The 23,005-nt window shown below is 49.8% G+C and overlaps 1 protein-coding gene across 1 annotated transcript; it reads right to left on the bottom strand.

Moving 5' to 3' along the window:
- Positions 1 to 811: 811 nt before the first annotated feature.
- LOC125556067 (small heat shock protein, chloroplastic-like) lies at positions 812 to 1,806 on the bottom strand. Its single transcript, XM_048718868.1, has 2 exons — positions 1,509 to 1,806; positions 812 to 1,419 (listed from the first exon to the last, which is right to left on the bottom strand). The coding sequence occupies exons 1-2, from the start codon at positions 1,732 to 1,734 to the stop codon at positions 1,034 to 1,036; spliced, it is 612 nt and encodes a 203-aa protein (XP_048574825.1). The 5' UTR covers positions 1,735 to 1,806; the 3' UTR covers positions 812 to 1,033.
- Positions 1,807 to 23,005: the final 21,199 nt, after the last annotated feature.

The raw sequence follows: 23,005 nt of genomic DNA, 5'->3' as shown, positions 1-23,005 counted from the left end.
TGCTCCCTTTCTTGTCATCACTCCAAGCCTTTCGAGGTCCCACTCGGAGATGACTCCTCTCCCTAATCCCTTCTCGTGTCCTTTTGAGGTCTCTCCCGTTGCGTTCTGTTCAAACGATAGTTACATGCCCATGGGGCTTATATAGGTTAGGGTCCTTGATAGGTGACGAAGGCTACCATGGTGTGATGGTAGATAGGAAGGCTACCATAGTAAAATTTGGTCCACTTTCTTCATGGTAGACTAGGAAATAGTGGTGATTCATGGTCCATGGTAGAATCCACCCTTGGTTGAGACCAAAAGGTTCATGGTAAAGCTAGCTCCAACATGTCCCTCCACCGCGAATCAACCTGTGATTGAGTTGGTTAGGTGGACAGTGGTATCCCCAACCCACCGGCGATGCGCTTTCAGTGGGAGGAGACGTTCCCGTCGATGACGAGGCGCCTACGGTGACTTCGTAAATCTCAAGATGATATGTCGGCTCAGTCTCTCGGAGGTGCTCATAGGGGTAGGGTGTGCATGTGTGCATTCATAGGGGTGAGTCTATGCGCGTGTATATGAGCGCTTGTGTCTGTACTGATGCTCAAAAATAAACATGTCCCTCCACCTAACGAGCTTATTTTACTTGGATCTTCATCATTAGATAATTTCGTGTTTTACAGTTTTTTTCTTTCACTTGTGGACATTTTGGTTGGACCTTCATTCAGTTGGCATGACTTTGACAATTTGTCAAACACGTGACATAAGGCTGGTCTGTGAAAACTTCTCCGTGTGTCTAGCATATCTCCTCACAAACACAATAAATACATTTTTATAGAGCACAACAAATGTTCAGTTTTATCAATAATTGTATGCGTGGTTGAAAAACAAGTGATACATGATACATGCATAATACTTGACCTTATTTAAGTAGGAACAAAAGCACATATGAAGAAGTTTTTCATGGGTCTCTTGGACAATTTCTCCCTCGATGCAATGGGCGTCAACGTACGTAGAGATGCCCATGCGTATGCATTATGCATGCAAAGCAGTTGTTCTACTTGACGTCGATGTCGACACTGATCCTCCTGCGTGCGAGCTCCTTCACTTTATCAATGGTAACCTTCAGAACGCCGGAGGCGAGCTCCGCCTTGGCGGTCTCCTTGTTGTAGCCCGCCGGGACGAGTAGCCGCGCGTACATGTCACCGTCTTGCACTGCCGCCCCGGCCGCGTCCTTGGAGCTCGCGCTGCCGCCAGCGTCTGTCGTCCCAGCCGCCGTCTCCGCCTTGGCCTTCATCTTCCGTATGACGAGCACATCCTCGTCCAGCTCCACGACGAGGTCCTCCTTGGACAGGCCCGGCACCTCGAACCACATGCTCACGGCCTCGGGCCCCTCCTTGATCTGCCACCGCTCCCCCTGCGGCGACCCGGGGCGCAGCAGGGCTAATCGACACAAATTCGTTGTGTGAGTGAGTGAGTGACACGACGATCAGTGTGGTGCACGGGGTATAAATGAAGTTATTATATCTTACCGACGGGGGAGATGCTGAACGGCGGCAAATCCGTCTTTGGCACGTGCTGATCTCCTTTTGGGTTGCTTGCACAGCACACGGAGGAGGGCCTGGACTGCCGCTGGAAACAAGGGAGAGCGACCGCGGCAGCCTTCCCCGTAGTCGGTGGAAACCGATTGCCGGAGGAGCGCGATGGTGCGGCCGCCGGCCGGCCGCTCAGGAGGGAGCAAGAGATGACCGTCGACATTGCAGCTGCTTGTCTGTAGCAAGACGTAGGGAAGACAAGGTGATGGTCAAGTTGGTCCTGCTGTGCACATATGTTGTGAAATGGGATGCATTTCGAGGGCCCTCTTATACGGTTAGTAGCGCGGAGGCCAAGCCAGCTTTTTGCTCGGTGACGCAGGGAATAAAGAGGTGCGGTTGCTTGGGCAGTTGCTCCGAATGATACCAATCTTGTCGTCGGAGGAAGAAGAATATGACAGGGTGGTGTTTTATTTCTTCCTTTTCTTCACAATGCAACCTCATTTGATCCAGATCGATGAGAGTGAGTAACTAGCACATTTGGCTTAACCAACTCATTACATTAAAAAAAGACAATAGTCCTTCTTTTTTCAACAAGACGGTGCCCAATCATTTGAAAGTAGAATATTACTACTAGCTCCCTCCGTCTCTGGAAAGAAGACCTACAATTTTTATTTGAAGTCAAATGATGCATAGTGTTATAAAGTTTGTAGGGAAACCCATTAACAATTACAATCTGAAATAGATAATATGGAAATATTTCATTGTGCGGCTAATGATATTAATTTTATATCGTAGTTTTTGTTAGCTTTTGCTACAAACTTCAAACTTTGTCAAACATCACATCATTTGACTTCAGAAAAAAGAATTGTAGTAGGGTTTTTTTAGAGGCAGAGGGAGTACATCATGTCGACCTCGGATGTTTGTGATAACCCATGATCTATCGCAAAAAAGACATGATGTTCTCTTTGGTTTTCGGTGCTAGTGTCACAGACAAAACACAACCACAACAAGTTTAGAATCATTTGGATCTCGTGTTGTTACTTTACAAAAGCAGTTGGATATCATTCACGCAAGACACAACCTCCCAAACTCTTGCCAGAGTACAACAGCCCAGACAAAGCTATCCTACCAAGTTTTTTTTCGAGGAAAAAAACATTGGTGCCAAGTTAATTAGTTGCCCAGCTACAAATATAGTCCAGGTATTTAAGGAACCTTTTTTTTATAACAAGGAAAAATATTTACTATTTTAATATATAATTGTCACATTTTGGCCCTAGGGTCGCCCCGCGGGTGACTTGAGGGCAAGGGTTTCCATCGGGCCATCCTCTCCAACCCCCCTTTGCATTGCTAGTTCTGATCATCTGACTTTTAGCATTTCTCGATTACACAACGTTCTCTTGGTCAAATGCTAGTTTTTCGAGACAAGTTCGAGATTTGTGAGCTCACTGATTTGGGCTTTGTTGGGCCACGGTTCATGTATGACAACAAAAGATGTGGAGCTGCAAATGTCAAAGTGGTGTAGATAGAGCAACATCAAATGTTGATTGGAGAAAATTGTTTCCTATCGCTTCAGTCCTCCACCTTACTTCGCCTAGATCAGACCATTGTTCTCTGCTTGTGCGAGGTGAAGCAGATTCGGGAATAAGACCAGAGAAAATGCGAAAATATGTGATTACGTGGGAGAGGGAGCGACACTGCCCGAGGTCATATCCAACACGCTGGCCAAGGCTAGCCAGAAACGGAACCTAGGAGAGATGTCCATTACATTAAAAAAAGGACAATAATCTTTATTTTTTGAACAAGACGATGCTCAGTCATTTGAAACTAGAATATTACCACTCTATCTGTCTCTAAAAAAGAAGTCCTACAATTTTTGTCTGAAGTCAAATGATGCATAGTATGATCAAGTTTGTAGGTAAAACCATTAACAATTAAAATTTGAAATATATAATATGAAAACATTTCAATGTGCATCTAATGATATTAATTTTATATCATAGTTTTTGATAGCTTTTGCTATAAACTTAGTCAACTTTACATCGTTTGACTTCAGAAAAAAGTAGTAGGTCTTTTCTTATAGGCGTAGGTATCAACTTCGGATCTGTGCGATAACCCATGATCTTCTCCTTGGGTTTTGGTGCTAGTGTGACAAACAAAACATAGCCGCAACAAGTGTATAATCATTTCGACCTTGCGTTGTTACTTTACAAAAGTAGCTGGCATCATTCACGCAAGACACAACCTCTTAAACTCTTGCTAGGGTACAACAGCCCACACAAAGCACTCCTACCATGTTTTTTAGGAAAAAAATATTAGTGCCAAGTTAATTAGTTGCCCAACTACAAATATAGTTTAGGCATTCAAGGAAACGTTTTTTGCAACAAGGAAAAACACTTATCATTTCATAATATAATTGTCTGGCTAGTTATAAAAACTGAAGAAAATCATCCTAGAAAAACATTTTGGCCCTTGGGTCGCCCCACGGGCAACTTGACGGCAACAAGGGTTTCTAGTGGGTCACTCTCCCCAACCCACCTTTCCCTTGCTAGTTTTGACCATCTGATTTTGAACATTTCTTGATTACACCGTTTTCTCTAGTTCAAATGCTAGTTTTCCGCGACATGTGTCGAGGTTTGTGAGCTCACTGATTTGGGCTTTGTTGGGGGTATGGTTCACATATGACAACAAAGGAGGTGGGGTGTGACACCCCGATTCAATCGTACACTAATCATGCACACAAACGTGTACGATCAAGATCAGGGACTCACGGGAAGATATCACAACACAACTCTAAAAACAAATAAGTCATACAAGCATCATAATACAAGCCAGGGGCCTCGAGGGCTCGAATACGAGTCATCGGAAGCAACAATATCTGAGTACAGACATAAGTTAAACAAGGTGCCATAAGATGGCTAGCACAAACTAGGATACAAATCGAAAGAGGCACATGCCTCCTGCCTGGGATCCTCCTAAACTACTCATGGTCGCCGACGGCGGCCTACACTTAGTAGTAGGCACCTCCGGTGTAGTAGGAGTCGCCGTCGGTGGCGTCTGGCTCCTGGGATCCAACATTTGATTGCGACAACCGAGAAGAATGGAAAGGGGGAAAAGAGGGAGCAAAGAAACCATGAGTACTCATCCAAAGTACTCGCAAGTAAGGATCTACACTACATATGCAATGGTATCAATGAAATGGGTAGTATCTGTGGACTAAACTGGAGAATGCCACAATAAGAGGCGGATAGCTAGTCCTATCGAAGACTACACTTCTGGCAGCCTCCATCTTGAAGCATATAGAAGAGAGTAGCTGGTAAGTTCACCAAGTATCATCGTCAATGTTTTAAATAGCGGGCTATTGCCAAATAGCGGCGGACCTCAAAATCAGCTATAGCGAATCTATAGCGGGCTATTTGTACATGGGACCATTTAGCGGTACCCTAGTTAAAAGGCTATATAGCGGGCTATAGCGGAGTTATAGCCGGCTATTTAAAACACTGGTGGATTTAGACCGGTGTGCCGACCTATCTGTTAGGCCTAGGTGGGGTTGTGACGTGTTGATCTTCCGAGGCCGGGCATGACCCAGGAAAGTGTGTCCAGCCAGAGTGATCGAGAATGTTGGGTAATGTGGTGCATCCCTGCAAGGAATTTTATCTATTCGAATAGTCGTGTCCCTCGGTAAAAGGACGACCCGGAGTTGTACTTCGACCTTATGACAACTAGAACCAGATACTTAATAAAACACACCCAGACAAGTTCTAGAGACAACCCGGTCTAAATCCTAAGTGCGCAGGGGTCTGGGCCCATCGTGTTGGAAATATGCCCTAGAGGCAATAATAAAATGGTTATTATTATATTTCCTTGTTCATGATAATTGTCTATTGTTCATGCTATAATTGTGTTATCCGGAAATCGTAATACATGTGTGAATACATAGACCACAACATGTCCCTAGTGAGCCTCTAGTTGACCAGCTCGTTGATCAATAGATGGTTACGGTTTCCTGACCATGGACATTGGATGTCATTGATAACGGGATCACATCATTAGGAGAATGATGTGATGGACAGGACCCAATCCTAAGCATAGCACAAGATCGTGTAGTTCGTCTGCTAGAGCTTTTCTAAGTGTCAAGTATCATTTCCTTAGACCATGAGATTGTGCAACTCCCGGATACCGTAGAAGTGCTTTGGGTGTACCAAACATCACAACGTAACTGGGTGGCTATAAAGGTACACTACAGGTATCTCCGAAAGTGTCTGTTGGGTTGGCATGAATCGAGACTGGGATTTGTCACTCCGTATGACGGAGAGGTATCTCTAGGCCCACTCGGTAATGCATCATCATAATGAGCTCAGTGTGACTAAGTAGTTGGTCATGGGATCATGCATTACGGAACGAGTAAAGTGACTTGCCGGTAACGAGATTGAACGAGGTATTGGGATACCGACGATCGAATCTCGGGCAAGTAACGTACCGATTGACAAAGGGAATTGTATACGGGATTGCTTGAATCCTCGACATCGTGGTTCATCCAATGAGATCATCGTGGAACATGTGGGAGCCAACATGGGTATCCAGATCCCGCTGTTGGTTATTGGCCGGAGAGTTTTCTCGGTCATGTCTGCATGGTTCCCGAACCTGTAGGGTCTACACACTTAAGGTTCGATGACGCTAGGATTATTAGGAAGACTTGTATGTGATTACCGAATGTTTTTCGGAGTCCCGGATGAGATCCCGGACGTCATGAGGAGTTCCGGAATGGTTCGGAGGTGAAGATTTATATGTAGGAAGTTGTCATACGGTCACCAGAAAGGTTCGGGGGCATATCGGTATTGTACCGGGGCCACCGGAGGGGTTCCGGGGGTCCACCGGGAGGGGCCACCTCTCTCGGAGGGCCTAATGGGCCGTATAGGAAAGGGAACCAGCCCTACATGGGCTGGAAGCATCCCCCCTTGGGCCCATGCGCATAGGGTTGGGGGGGAAACCCTAAAGGGGGCGCCCCCCTTGCTTGAGGGGCAAGCCCCCTCCCCTTGGCCGCCGCCCCCCCTCTAGATCTCATCTAGAGGGGGCCGGCCCCTTCCTCCTTCCCCTATAAATAGAGGGGCAAGGGGAGGGCTGACCACCACATCCAAGGCGCAGCCCCTCCCCTCCCCAACACCTCTCCTCCTCCGCAAGAGCTTGGCGAAGCCGGAGTCTGTTGCTCCACCACCAGCACGCCGTCGTGCTGCTGTTGGAGCCCTCTTCCTCAACCTCTCCCTCCTCCTTGCTGGACCAAGGCGCGGGAGATGTCCTCGCTCCGTACGTGTGTTGAACGCGGAGGTGCCGTCCATTTGGCGCTAGGATCATCGGTGATATGGATCACGATGAGTACGACTCCATCATCCCCGTTCTCTTGAACGCTTCCGCTCGCGATCTACAAGGGTATGTAGATGCACTCATCTTCCCTCGTTGCTAGATGACTCCATAGATTGATCTTGGTGATGCGTAGAAAATTTTAAATTTCTGCTATGATCCCTAACAGTGGCATCTTGAGCTAGGTCTATGCGTAGTTTCTATGCACGAGTAGAACACAAGTTGTTGTGGGTGTCGATTTTGTCAATTTACTTGCCGTTACTAGTCTTATCTTGATTCGGCGGCATCGTGGGATGAAGCGGCCCAGACCGACCTTACACGTACGCTTACGTGAGACTGGTTCCACCGACTGACATGCACTAGTTGCATAAGGTGGCTAGCGGGTGTCTGCCTCTCCCACTTTAGTCGGATCCGATTTGATGAAAAGGGTCCTTATGAAGGCTAAATAGAAATTGGCATATCACACTATGGTTTTGGTGTAGGTAAGAAACGTTCTTGCTAGAAACCTATAGCAGCCACATAAAAACTTGCAACAACAATTAGAGGACGTCTAACTTGTTTTTGCAGCATATGCCGTGTGATGTGATATGGCCAAAAGGATGTGATGAATGATATATGTGATGTATGAGATTGATCATGTTCTTGTAATAGGAATCATGACTTGCATGTCGATGAGTATGACAACCGGCAGGAGCCATAGGAGTTGTCTTAATTTATTTATGACGTGCGTGTCAACTTATACGTCATGTAATTACTTTACTTTATCGCTAACCGTTAGCCATAGTAGTAGAAGTATTAGTTGACGAGACAACTTCATGAAGACACGATGATGGAGATCATGGTGTCATGCCGGTGACGACGATGATCATGGCGCCCCGAAGATGGAGATCAAAAGGAGAAAAATGATATTGGCCATATCATGTCACTATTTGATTGCATGTGATGTTTATCATGTTTTACATCTTATTTGCTTAGAACGGCGGTAGCATAAATAAGATGATCCCTCACAATAATTTCAAGAAAGTGTTCCCCCTAACTGTGCACCATTGCTAAGGTCCGTTGTTCCGAAGCACCACATGATGATCGGGTGTGATAGGTTCTAACGTTCGCATACAACGGGTGTAAGCCAGATTTACACACGCAAAACACTTAGGTTGACTTGACGAGCCTAGCATGTACAGACATGGCCTCGGAACACAGAAGACCGAAAGGTCGAACATGAGTCGTATAGAAGATACAATCAACATGAAGATGTTCACCGATGATGACTAGTCCGTCTCACGTGATGATCGGACATGGCCTAGTTGAATTGGATCATGTATCACTTAGATGACTAGAGGGATGTCTATCCGAGTGGGAGTTCATTAAATAATTTGATTAGATGAACTTAATTATCATGAACTTAGTCTAAAATCTTTACAATATGTCTTGTAGATCAAATGGCCCACGCTAATGTTGTCCTCAACTTCAACGCGTTCCTAGAGAAAACCAAGCTGAAAGACGATGGTAGCAACTATACGGACTGGGTCCGGAACTTGAGGATCATCCTCATAGCTGCCAAGAAAGCATATGTCCTTGAAGCACCACCCCCAGCAAACCAAGACGTTATGAACGCTTGGCAGTCCTGTGCTGATGATTACTCCCTGGTTCAGTGCGACATGCTTTACAGCTTAGAACCGGGGCTCCAGAAGCGTTTTGAGCAACACAGAGCATATGAGATGTTCCAAGAGCTTAAAATGGTTTTCCAAGCTCATGCCCGGGTTGAGAGATATGAAGTCTCTGACAAGTTCTACAGTTGTAAGATGGAGGAGAATAGTTCCGTCAGCGAGCACATACTCAAAATGTCTGGGTTGCACAACCGCTTTTCTCAGCTGGGAGTTAATCTCCCGGATGATGCGGTCGTTGACATAATCCTTCAGTCGCTCCCACCTAGCTACAAGAGCTTTGTGATGAACTTCAATATGCAGGGGATGGAAAAGACCATTCCTGAGGTATATTCAATGCTGAAATAAGCGGAGGTGGAAATCAAAAAGGAACATCAAGTGTTGATGGTGAATAAAACCACTAAGTTCAAGAAAGGCAAGGGTAAAAAGAACTTCAAGAAGGACGGCAAGGGATTGCCGTGCCCGGTAAGCAAGCTGCCGGGAAGAAGCCAAAGAACGGACCCAAGCCTGAGACTGAGTGTTTTTATTGCAAGGGAAGTGGTCACTGGAAGCGGAACTGCCCCAAGTACTTAGCGGACAAGAAGGCCGGCAACACCAAAGGTATATGTGATATACATGTTATTGATGTGTACCTTACTAGTACTCGTAGTAGCTCCTGGGTATTTGATACCAGTGCGGTTGCTCATATTTGTAACTCAAAACAGGAGATGCGGAATAAGCGGAGACTGGCAAAGGACAAGGTGACGATGCACGTCGGGAATGGTTCCAAGGTCGATGTGATCGCCGTCGGCACGCTACCTCTGCATTTACCTACGGGGTTAGTTTTAAACCTCAATAATTGTTATTTAGTGCCAGCTTTGAGCATGAACATTGTATCAGGATCTCGTTTAATACGAGATGGCTACTCATTTAAATCCGAGAATAATGGTTGTTCTATTTATATGAGAGATATGTTTTATGGTCATGCCCCGCTGGTCAATGGTTTATTCTTATTTAATATCGAACGTGATGTTACACATATTCATAGTGTGAATACCAAAAGATTTAAGGTTGATAATGATAGTCCCACATACTTGTGGCACTGCCGCCTTGGTCACATTGGTGTCAAACGCATGAAGAAACTCCATGCAGATGGACTTTTGGAGTCTCCTGATTATGAATCATTTGACACGTGCGAACCATGCCTCATGGGCAAAATTACCAAGACTCCATTCTCCGGAACAATGGAGCAAGCAACCAACTTATTGGAAATCATACATATTGATGTGTGCGGTCCAATGAATGTTGAGGCTCGTGGTGGCTATCGTTATGTTCTCACCCTCACTGATGACTTGAGTAGATATGGGTATGTCTACTTAACGAAACACAAGTCTGAGACCTTTGAAAAATTCAACGCAGTGCCACACTACGCTTATCTCAAGCTCAAGATGCCCAGCCCATGAGGCGTCATCACAGTCAATGGCAACATGGAACGCTCCCTCCGAATAGAGGAGCACACCGCCGCCCTAGCAGCAGAGGTACAGAGCGGCCTTCTCCAGCAGCACCATAGTGTGGTGCCGAGCCCCTGGACACCATCAAAAGGTCCCGAACTACACCGCAGTACGACAGCACGGCTCGTCAAGAGCTCGATTAGCAATTCGGCCTCCGTGTCAGTCCCGATGAAGTAGTGACATTCGTACCACACATACATAATTACGCACTTGAAATTCCATGGACATCGACGGAGGCACAAGCTAACCCGGGATCTATAGTTCGGCTAGACCGACCCCGGACACACCTTTTTCTTTCGGTTTCAGGTTCCTTTTCCCACGAGCCTGATCTCCAGTTCCTTCAAAGGGGGCATGCAGCATAGGCGTGCAGGGTACCCTCCATAGGTTCTTCTTGATGGTATTTTTACTTATTATCCCGGAACCTGCACCCTGCTCCCTCTTGATTCCGGCATGTTAAATAGTCCGGGTGTTTAGTGCACTATCTGTATAAGATACGCCTTGACGTATCCATTCAGTTATGATAAAAATGATTTGCGGCCCAGTTTCTGTGGTTTTTCGCTTTTTACTTGATTTCATTTCGATCTGCTTATCAGCCGTATCGGTACTCTTTTGTACGTCTCATATTCGCCAGGGGCTGCTTATCGCCCCACAATACGGCAGCAAAGTCCGAACACTTTTTATACATAAAGTTCGGCACCCCGAATTTAGCATTATATGCATTGGCTCTGAATCAAGTCTTTGGTAAATAGTTGGGTTGCCCGGCTCCTGTGCTTGCTACCCTATGTTCCGCTCTATCGGCTAGGGTAGTAAAGGGAGAACTACTTTGATTGTGCCCTGGCCTTGACCGGATGAGCACCTCAGTAGAGAAAGCCGAAAACTGACTGTCATGATACGGCGAGAGCCGGTCAGCTATTCGAGGGTTGAAAAATCGTTGGAGATTTCTTCCGCGTCACGCGAGGGATCGGCACTTCCCGATCATATGCTGACAGCACCCTTGCCTGGACCAGGGGCTGCGCATGTTCTTAATTATAAAACTCCTATGGCTAAGTGAGGGCGTTTAAGCTGTACAGTCTGATTGCCTTGTTCGTTGCGCTAAACAACTCCTCCAAAGGACCATATAATTGGATCAAGATTGTTTAGATCCCATCCCGAACACCTCCGAACTACCTATGTGAGGGCAGAAGCCGACGACTGGCCAACCCTCAGATGATAAATAACACGGCAGCACAGGAGGAAACAATTAAAGCATAATAATATTACATTACAGACTTTGTTTCCATAATACAATGCACGGGCTACATGAATACATTCATTCAAAAATAATGTCCCGCGAACATTGAGCCGCCGCAAGTCGAGACCCTTCTATGACATCTGCAAAATATCTCTCAGGTGTGCGGTGCTCCTTACCCTCCGGAGGCCCGCTGGAAACTTCAACAACGTTCACCTTCGCCCACCACATCTTGCAGCAAGCGAAGGCCATACGTGCACCTTAAATACAGGCAGAGCGCTTGACGACGTCCAGCCGCGGACAGGCTTCCACTAGCCGCCTCACAAGTCCGAAGTAGCTGCCGGGCATAGCTTCGGCTGGCCATAGCCGGATTATCAAATCCTTCATGGCTAGTTCGGCCACCCTGTGCAGCTCCACCAACTGCTTTAGCTGATCGGTGAAGGACACAGGATGCTCTGGCGTCGCATACTGCGTCCAGAAGAGCTTCTCCGTCGAACCTCCTCCTTCGGCTCGGTAGAACTCTGCGGCGTCTGCTACGCTACATGGTAAATCCGCAAAAGCCCCTGGGGAACTCCGAACCCGGGTTAGTAAAAGGTATTGCTTCTCCACATACTTGCTTTGCATCTTAAAAGCCTTACCCACCGTGATCTTCCTAGCCTCATGGATATCCTAGAGGGCGGCTTGGCTCTCATTCCGTGCGGTCTCCGCGCTCTAATGAGCCTTGGAGAGTTCGGCCTTTTGAATCGACGCATCATTCTCCAAGGTCTCACATTTTTCACCATGTCTTGGAACTCCTGTTGGACCTCCTTGACTCGGGCCTCGATCTTTTTCCGAGCGACTTGCTGCTCAACGGCCCGCCACCTCGGTTGTGGCCCCTGCACATATTTGAACATTACGGTCAGTCCGCAGTGCTTGTTCTTTCTGAGCACACAGCAAGACGTTACTCACCTTGCTTCTCTTGAAGCCGCATTGTAACCTCGCTGTCGGTGTCAAAACCGGCGGATCTCGGGTAGGGGGTCCCGAACTGTGCGTCTAAGACGGATGGTAACAGGAGGCAGGGGACACGATGTTTTACCCAGGTTCGGGCCCTCTTGATGGAGGTAAAACCCTACGTCCTGCTTGATTTATTCTTGATGATATGAGTATTACAAGAGTTGATCTACCACGATATCGGAGAGGCTAAACGCTAGAAGCTAGCCTATGGTATGATTGTATGTTGTCCTACGGACTAAAACCCTCCGGTTTATATAGACACCAGAAGGGGCTAGGGTTACACAAGGTCGGTTACAAAGGAGGAGATATACATATCTGTATTGCCTAGCTTGCCTTCCACGCCAAGTAGAGTCCCATCCGGACACGAGACGAAGTCTTCAATCTTGTATCTTCATAGTCTAACAGTCTGGCCAAAGGATATAGTCCGGCTGTCCAGAGACCCCCTAATCCAGGACTCCCCTAGTAGCCCCTGAACCAGGCTTCAATGACGACGAGTCTGGCACGCAGTATTGTCTTCGGCATTGCAAGGTGGGTTCCTTCTCCGAATACACCACGGAAGAATTTGAATACAAGGATAGTGTCCGACCTTGTAAAATAAGTTCCACATACCACCGTAGAGAGAATAATATTTCCACAAATCTAATCTGCTGACACGTGTTGGCAACATGACATTATGCCATGGCCCGGTGATTATTCGAACCGTTTCCTTTAACTAGCCCCGCACATAACGCGAGGCAGTTTTTTGACACGTCTTGTCAAAGCGGAGATCGTGTCCCCCTTATTACGGGATTCTCATCAATACGGGCGTGGGTAAACCAACAGCGCCATCGATTACGGCGCTTGGGGGATAAGCGAGTTTTACCAAGCTAGTGGGGGCGCATAGTTTCGGCCACCCTTATAAAGGGACAAGGTTTAACCTTTTTCTACCCACGCCTTATTCCTCCTTGCTCATCCACTCTAGCGCACTCGAGCTCCAATGCCCAAGCCCACGTCCTTCCCCTCAACCTTCTCCAATCATGTCCGAAGCGGGAGGCAAATGGATGGCTTCCTCCGTTACGGAGGGACACATCAAGAAGCTGCGCAGAGCCGGATACTTGGCCGCGAATATCGCGCATCGGCTGCCTGCTGCAGGGCAGATCGTTCCTACCCCCGAACCTCACGAGAGGGTAGTCTTCCTCCACCACTTCCTCCATGGACTGGGGTTTCCCCTCCATCCATTCGTCCGTGGTCTCATGTTCTACTACGGGCTGGACTTCCATGATCTGGCCCCAAACTTCGTCCTCAACATTTCGGCGTTCATCGTCATGTGTGAGGCTTTCCTCCACATCCGGCCCCACTTCGGCCTGTGGTTAAAGACCTTCAATATCAAGCCGAAGGTGATGGGTGGCCAACAAGCAGAATGCGGCGGAGCCATGGTGGGCAAGATGCCCAACGTTATATGGCTTGAAGGCTCCTTCGTGGAGACCATAAAGGGGTGGCAATCGGCGTGGTTCTACATCACCGAGCCGCGCGGCGCCAAATGGGTGGCTGCCCCCAAGTTTCGATCCGGAATCCCCACGCGGCTCACCTCCTGAAAAGAGAAGGGCCTGTCCTAGGGTTCATCGGTAGAGCTGGACAGACTCCAGAAATGTATCCAGAATATGGCAGGCAAGAAGCTCAAGCTTGTCAACATAGTCCAGGTCATGCTCATCCGCCGGATCCTCCCGTGCCAACAACGGGACTTCAACTTGTGGGAGTTCGACCCGGCCCAGCACCAGACTCTGAGCGAGCTCTTCGACACGACGCACAAGGACGTCTGGAAGGTGCTGTTCAAGGGCGCCGAGGTCCCTCCCTCTCTCACCAAGGACCGCGAGCTAAGCGCGAAGCACCGAGCGCATTCGGTGAGTTCTATACATCCGGTAGGATATTTATTTCCCCTAGCTTAACCATGTGCGGGGTCTGAGCTCCATGCCTTTGACAGGACTAGGTGGAGACGTCGGGGCAGATTAACTGTCCGCCCCCTCTGCCCGAAGACACTGCGGACACTCTCCTGACGGAGATGCTGACTCCGGCTCCTTACAAGGTGTCGGAGAAGACCAAGAAGGCCAAGGGAACCCGAAAGAGTTCCCGACGCCAGGTGTTATCGGACTCATCGTGTGATAACTCCGCGACGCACTCCTCCCCCGAAGACGAGGAGGAAGATGAAGATGATCCCCCTCTAGTCGGGGGAAACAAGAAAAGGAAGGCCGCCCCAACCGGGGGGGCGAAGGGTCCAAGAAGGGAAGGACTCTCCTTCTGGACTACTCCACCACCGCCGCCGAAGGCGAAGACGAGTGGCTGCTCAGGTCCAAGCCCCTAGCGAAGTCGTAAGTATTTGGATGCCAGAATAACTCATAGCATACCTTTGTCACACTGCTTCTCCTAACGCCAAATTATGATTATGCTAACCGCCACGAGCCCGTATCGACGTATCTTCGGACGACTCCCTGGGCTCGTCGGATATGGATAGCGATCCACTTCCGACCGCCACCTCCCCTTGCCCTACAGACAATGCCGATGTATTGTCTCAAGAGGCACCGGGTCGAGGGGAGACAGTCCCGGAGGCGCCTCAAGGCGACATTCTGGATTCCGGGAGCAGAGGGAGCAAGGCTCCCGAGGGCTCCGAGTTCGGCCCTCGGCCGAACACCGCGTCGGAACCTCCAGTGGTTCCGGACTCAGGCAGGTGGCCTCCTTCCAAAAGGGGCAAGACGCCTATGCCGGTGACCTCTGTCCATCCAGAGGCACCGGACAGTCTGCTAGGAGCGCTTCGCAGCGCTTCCATCAACGAAGAGCACCGCAATATTATGAGTGCGGTGGTCCAAAAGGTTCAGTCCGCCAAGAGCGGACTGACTGAAGCCTGTGCCAACCTTCTAACAGGCTTTGAGGTAAGTTTTTGAAATATGGGGAAACATATTACCGCATAGACAGTAGCCCCTGATGCTCTGTTCGGTGTTCACAGAGAAAAGCTGAACGGAGGATCAAACAATATCGCAGGAGTCTAATATAAGTATGTCAATATGCGTATGCAGGCTTCGCTGCTGGCCTCTGCTGCACTAACTGCGGAGGTTGCCGCACTGAAGCAGGACCTTAAAGGGTCCAAGGACAAGCTCGGCCTTGCCAAGAGGCAGCTCGAGGAGAACAAAGGTAAGTAGTACCTAGTCTGTGGATATGTGTAAAAAGAATGCGATTGCAAAATGACAGGATCATCGTAAATTTGCCAGGGGCCACGACCGAGGTGGCGACCCTGAAGCAAGTGCTATCCGAGGCCGAAAACAAAGCGGCCAAGGAGCGCACCAAGCGGGAAAGGCATGACGCACGGGTGGGCGAGGTGGAGCAAGAGCTCCACGCTCTCGTGACGAAGCACGAGGCGTTGGAGCTTGACTTGAAGACGCGAGAGTCCGAGCTTGCCGCGCCCCTTGAGAGCGCAAAGAATTCCAAGGTCGAAGCCCAAAAGGCCCTCCAAGAGATTGATGCGATGAAGAAGATAGCGGCGGGTAAGGCATTCTATATGCAAGGCAAGCATGTGAAAGTAAATTACCTGTTACTTACCCGAATCCGGAGCTCTCCAGGAGCATTCGCAGATTTGCCCCGCAGCGTGTCGGATGCCGCACAGTTTTACCAGGCCGAGGAGGGAAGCTCAATGGAGAAGCTGTACTAGTCTTAGTATACTGGGACCGAACACCCGATGCCTCTGAGCGACCAGCTGAAGCAACTGGTCGAGCTGCACAAGGCGGCCGAACAGGCCATGAAGGGCTTTATAGTCCGGATGCGGCCTGGCGACGCCCTTCCCAACAGCTACTTCGGCCTGGTGAGGCGGCTTGTGGATGCCTGCCCACGGCTGGAAGTCATCAAGCGGTCCGTCTGCATCGATGGTGCACGCCGGGCTTCTGCCCGTGTGAAGGTGCAATGGGCCAAGCTGGACGCCGTGAAGCTGATTAAGGAAGGGCCGCTGGAGGGCAAGGAGCATTGCCACCCCGAGATGTACTATGAGGGTGTCCTGAAGCTCGTCTCATAGCGGATGAGTGTACAAAAGATATAATATTCGAGTAAACTCGCTCATGTAATCTTGTATTTATGAAAACTTGTTCATATGCGCTATGCAACACTTGTTTGAATTTAAAATATTACCTTCTGTTCGGCTATTTATCAAATCTGAGAGATGGCTAGTCGTCGGCTTCCGCCCCCACGCCACGAGTGCTGGGGTGTTCGGGATAAACCTGAGCACTCTTGTTCCCATTGTTGGGTCCTTCGAGGGAGGTGCTCAGCACAACGAACAAGGCAATCAGACTATAATGTGTTATCACTCTCACTTAGCCATAGAATTCTATAATTTTAAATTTCGACGAAGCCCCTAGTATTCGGAAGGCCGAATTCGGGGCACGATACACGGCTTAAGATAGACAGGGCCGACTCCTCGCTCTAAGCGGCATAAGCCTTTAGGGACTCGAAACCTCTCGAACAGCGACCAGTCTCTCGCCTTATCATGACAGTCAGTTTTTTTGCTTTCTCTACTGAGGTGCTTAGCCCAGCAGAACCGGGGCACAATCGCAGTAGTTCTCCCAGTGCTACCTTAGCCGATATAGCGGAACGTAAGGTACCAAAACATGGGAGTCGGGCAAACCCAACTATTCACCCAAGACATGATTCAGAGCTGATGCATATAATGTTATAAGTTTGGCGTGCCGCACTGTCGAAAGTGTTCGGACTTCTCACGCCGTATTATGGGGTATGCTTAAGCCCCTAGCGTATTGGCCGTACCAGAGTGTACGGGTTATGGATGTCATGAATGAACATATATATATATAAAGGAAGAATGCAATAATAGTCTTAATGCTATGCATTTTTTATTCAAAAAGGTGCGTTAAAACAGAATGATACAAGTACTGCGAGAAGCAAAAAGTAGGACCATTTGACATGTTCCTTCCAAGGGCAAGCTGAGGAATAGTATTAAAGCAAATATTTCACTCGTTATCGTAATCCACCTGGGAGTTCTGTGGTGTGACGTAGCTTTCTGCCTCCTTGGTTGTTGCATCATGTGTTCGGCAATCATGCTGCCGGACAGGGTTTCCAGAGATTAAAGTCCTGAAAGAGAAAAATAACAAAGCGTGAAGCCCCTAGTGCGGTTTAAGCCGCGACTTGGGGCGTGCCGCCGTTGTGCCCCCTCCCCGCCTGTGCCCATGGTATTTTTAATGCGTAATTATGTACGCGTGGCACGGATTTTGCCGTTTGGCTGGGGCCAGGGTGGGGGCCGCATTGCTATGCGAGCTTGGGACGTGCCAGGCGGTCTAGTTGCCGATTGCTCCGGGCGCGCTTGAAGTTGTCCGGGTCCTTAATCGCCGAACTAGTGGATTGCCTTAAGAGGCTGCTTTGCGCTTCTGCTGCGAGGGCCGTAGTGTGCTCCTCCGTCCGGAGAGAGCGCTCTGTGTTTCCATTGACTGTGATGACCCCTCGAGGTCCTGGCATCTTGAGCTTGAGATATGCATAATGCGGCACCGCATTGAATCTTGCAAATGCGGTTCGCCCGAGCAGTGCATGGTAGCCACTGCGGAATGGGACTATGTCGAAGATTAACTCTTCGCTTCGGAAGTTATCCGGAGATCCGAAAACCACTTCTAGTGTGACTGAGCCTATGCAATGGGCCTCTACACCTGGCATGACGCCTTTAAAGGTCGTTTTTGTGGGTTTGATCCTTGAGGGGTCTATACCCATTTTGCACACTGTGTCCTGATAGAGCAGGTTCAGGCTGCCGCCGCCGTCCAATAGGACTCAAGTGAGGTGAAATCCGTCAATGATTGGGTCTAGGACCAGTGCGGCGAATCTTCCATGACGGATACTAGTGGGGTGGTCCCTGCGATCGAAGGTGATCGGACAGGAGGACCATGGGTTGAACTTGGGGGCGACTGGCTCCAACACATATACGTCCCTGAGTGCACGCTTCCGCTCCCTCTTGGGGATGTGGGTTGCGTATATCATGTTAACCATCCACACTTGTTGGGGGAACCTCTTCTGTCCTCCGGTGCTCGGCCGCCGGGGCTCCTCCTCGTCATCGCTATGTGACCCCTTATCTTTGTTTTCGGCATTTAATTTGCCAGCCTGCTTGAACACCCAATAGTCCCTGTTGGTGTGGTTGGCTGGCTTGTCGGGGGTGCCATGTATTTGACACGAGCGATCGAGTATACGGTTCAAACTGGACGGGCCCGGAGTGCTTCTTTTGAATAGCTTTTTCCGCTGACCGGGCTTAGAGCCTTTGAATCCGGCATTGACTGCCGTATCCTCGGTATTGTCGCTGTTAATGTGGCGCTTATGCTTGTTGCGACATGACCTGCCATTGCCGTCCTTGGTATCCGAGGTACCATGGTTCTTTGATATGTTATTACTGCGAGCCAGCCAGCTGTCTTCTCCCGCGCAAAAGCGGGTCATGAGTGTCGTGAGGGCTGCCATAGATTTTGGCTTTTCCTGACCAAGGTGCCGGGCTAGCCACTCGTCGCGGATGTTGTGCTTGAAAGCTGCTAGGGCCTCTGCATCCGGACAGTCGACGATTTGATTTTTCTTTGTTAGGAACCATGTCCAGAATTTCCTGGCCGATTCCTCTGGCTGCTAAATTATGTGGCTCAAGTCATCGACATCTGGTGGTCGCACGTAAGTGCCCTGAAAGTTGTCGAGGAATGCGGCTTCCAGATCTTCCCAACAGCCAATGGACTCTGCTGGCAAGCTATTGAGCCAATGCCGAGCTGGTCCTTTGAGTTTGAGTCGGAGTTATTTGATGTCGTGTAGGTCATCACCGCAGGCCATGTGGATGTGCAGGAGGAAATCCTCGATCCATACCGCAGGATCTGTTGTGCCGTCGTATGATTCTATATTTATGGGTTTGAAACCCTCTAGGATTTGATGATCCATTACTTCGTCTGTGAAGCATAAGGGATGTGCGGCGCCTCTGTATTGGGCTATATTGCGACGCAGCTTGAATGAGTCTTGCCCGCTGTGTTCGGCCCAGCCGGACTTACTTTTACTGTATCCGGCGTGACGATTATTGTCTCGCATAGTGGCGCGCCCTCGTGATCTGTAGATCGATCTTGCATGTTTTGCTTTGTCCTCCAATACGTCTCGTAGGTCTGGCGTATTTCCCCATGCCTTTTTATTTGAATGACGTCGGGGTGCGGGCTGAGCTTTTGGCTGGAATGTCTCTCTGTCGCGGCCACGAGGTGACCGATCAACCGCGTCATACGCCGAGGATGTAGGTTTTGGTGCTTCCTCCTCCAGTCGGGGTAGCAACCTGCATTTTGGGTAACTCTTGGAGGGGCGTTCGATTTTATACTCTTCGGCCGCCAGGACTTCAGTCCATCTATCAGCTAGCAGATCTTGATCAGCTTGAAGCTGCTGCTGCTTTTTCTTAAGGCTATTTGCCGTGGCTATAAGCCTGCGCTTGAAGCGCTCTTGTTCGATGGGATCCTCTAGCACAGCGAATTCATCATCGCCGAGGCTTGCCTCGTCTTCGGAGGGGGGCATGTAATTATCATCCTCCATCTCTCCATCTGCCGCTCTCTCAGGAGGGCTGGCTCCTCCGTCCTCCTGCTCTAAATCTTGCTGGAGGGGATTGTTGTTGTCTTCGGCACTGTCCAGAGTGCTATTATCTTCGGTGCCGGTATCACCACTTTTGCCTTGGCGGGACTTAGATCGGCGCCGCTGATGCCGGCGCTTGGGTTGCTTCTTGGAGGGGTCATCCTTCGTTGTCTCATCGCCATTGCCTTCTTTGGGTGTGTCCGCCATGTATATATCATATGATGAGGTGGCTGTCCACTGCCCTGTGGGCAGTGGTTCCTCTTCGACCCCCGCATCGTCGTCCATACCGTCGATGTATTCGGAGTCGAAGTCGAGCATGTCGGTTAAGTCATCGACAGTGGCTACTAAGTGGGTGGTGGGTGGGCGGCGAATTTCTTCGTCATCCGCATCCCCATCCTGCCGGACGTAGTCCGGCCAGGATCCTTCTGACAAGGAAAGAGACCTTAATGAGTTCAGTATGTCGCCGAAGGGCGAGTGCTAAAAAATATCCGCGGAGGTAAACTCCATGATCGGCGCCAAATCGGATTCGATAGGAACGGGCGCAGGCGGTTCGGAGTCCGTGGCCAGAGAAGGATCCGGTAGTTTGGCAACACAGCTCTCGTGAAGGGTAAGGTCAATATTTGGCTCGATCGCCGCAGAGTGTACGGCCTCCGTGACGGTGTCTATCTGCCCACCCACGGATGGCAAAACTGGCTCCGAATTGAGGGTCAGAGCGGCTGCCGATGCGATCTCCTGAATACGGTCCGATGGTAGAGCTAAATCGTACTCATCGTGACCGCGTGGCGCACAAGGCAGGGGCTCGAATCCGTCAAAGATCAAGTCTCCGTGGATATCGACCGTGTAGTTTAAGCTTCCAAACCTGACCTGGTGGCCAGGGGTGTAACTTTCGATCTGCTCCAGATGGCCAAGTGAGTTGGCCCGTAGTGCGAAGCCGCCGAACACAAAGATCTGTCCGGGGAGAAAAGTCTCACCCTGGACTGCATCGCTATCGATGATCATAGGAGCCATCAAGCCTAACGGAAACGACACAGAGGGACTCTCAATGAAAGCACCAATGTCGGTGTCAAAACCGGCGGATCTCGGGTAGGGGGTCCCGAACTGTGCGTCTACGGTGGATGGTAACAGGAGGCAGGGGACACGATGTTTTACCCAGGTCCGGGCCCTCTTAATGAAGGTAAAACCCTACGTCATGCTTGATTTATTCTTGATGATATGAGTATTACAAGAGTTCATCTACTACGAGATCGGAGAGGCTAAACCCTAGAAGCTAGCCTATGGTATGATTGTATGTTATCCTACGGACTAAAACCCTCCGGTTTATATAGACACCAGAGGGGGGCTAGGGTTACACAAGGTCCGTTACAAAGGAGGAGATATACATATCCGTATTGCCTAGCTTGCCTTCCACGCCAAGTAGAATCCCATCTGGACACGAGACAAAGTCTTCAATCTTGTATCTTCATAGTCTAACAGTCCGGCCAAAGGATATAGTCCAGCTGTCCGGAGACCCCCTAATCCAGGACTCCCTCACTCGCCGAGCTCGTCCTCGGCCCACTCCAGCCTCTGCTTTAATCCAGAGACTTCGGCAGAATGCGAGGTTGCGGCCAACAGTGACGCCTGCTTATGCATACATGTTATGTTAGTCTCCTACAACATAGGATTGATCCTTTGTCCGGTTCTTCTATCCGAACACCGGACAGTGTCTCAGGGGCTACTGACTACACGGGGATTTTTCCTCTTTCTACATCACTTACCTCAAAACCTGTTAACAGGCTGCCGCATGCCTCATTCATTCCGCTCTTGGCGGACTGAACTTTCTCGATCACATCACCCATAAGGACACGGTGCTCGTCTACAACGAAGGCGCTTCGTAGCGCCCCCATCAGATCATCCGACGCTCCTGGATGGACAGGAGCCACCGGTGGAGGCGGCACACCCCCCTCTTTCAAGGGAGCTGCTCGCCTGACTCCACAGCCATATGGGGCTCCGAAACCGTATTCGGCTAAGGGCCGATCTGGATACGGCCCTCTTCGCCAGTCTCCATGGGAATTGGATCCCCCATGTGTCCGACAGTGGAGGTCTGGCCTTGTGGCGCCTCCCGAACAATGTCCTGGGCTCCTCCCTTCAGAGCGATCCTCCGGGACAACACTTCGGTGTCGTCCCTGGCCCCGGGGGAGTAAGAAGGCGGTGGTGACCTGCTCGCCATCTCTGATGAAGCCAACGAACCTCCAGAGGAGGATTGCTGGATAAGATCATGTGCCGGACTGCAATGGTGTAGTTAACCATGTTAAAATAATAAAGAGGAAGAGCTAATGTGCGCATCAATAAGCCGTGTCACTCAAGAGGTGGCCTGAGGCTTAGTGCGGGGGCGGCGTTCCGAACTGTTGTCAACGTCCCATGTGGGGTTGGCCGCTGGGACGCCCTTCCCCTTCTCCAGAGCTTCCGCCTCCAGATGCGCTGAAGCTTCCCTCTTCTTCTTCTTCCCTCCTTAGGGGGAGGATTGTTTTCTTCCTCCTCTTCTCCTTCCTCGTCGTCGTCCTCAAGGACGGAGGAATGGGTCTCGTCCTCTTTGGATGGCACGTCCAAAGCGCCCTTACGACGGGGGCCACTTTTGGCCTCCTTGGCCTTCCCCTTGGCCTTCTTCTCCGGCGCCTTATATGGCGCCGGCACCAGCATCTTCCCTAGACGCGGGATGACTGGTTCTTCAGGCAATGGAGCCGGACACTGTATCCGCTCTGCCCTCTTCGTCCAGTCCTGAAAGAGAAATAATAAAAGCTCAGGAATTGCCCTTGTAATAAACAGGCATGGAATACATTAAAAAGACATACCTCACTGGCAGGATGCTTATCGTCGTGTCCGCGATCTGAATCCGCGGCCGGCGGTTTTTCGTTGCCCTTAAAGAGCAACCTCCACGTGTCTTCATGAGTAGTCTTGAAGAGCCTGACCAAGGTTTGGTGCTTCTTCGGATTGAACTCCCACAAAGGGCGGCTTCGGTGTTGGCATGGGAGAATCTGGCGAACTAACATCACCTGGATTACATCTACGAGCTTGACGTTCTTGGCTATCATTCTTTGAACACGCGTCTGCAATGCTATTACCTCATCGGATGAACCCTAGTCGGGACTCTTCTCGACCCAGGGGGTGAGTCGCGTAGGAGCACCGGAACGGAATCCGGCAGCCACGGCC

Source organism: Triticum urartu, chromosome 5 (genome assembly GCF_003073215.2).
Source record: "Triticum urartu cultivar G1812 chromosome 5, Tu2.1, whole genome shotgun sequence".
Classification (NCBI taxonomy): Eukaryota; Viridiplantae; Streptophyta; class Magnoliopsida; order Poales; family Poaceae; genus Triticum; species Triticum urartu.
The sequence above is the reverse complement of the archived record's forward strand: the minus strand, read 5'-3'. Positions and strand labels throughout refer to the sequence as shown.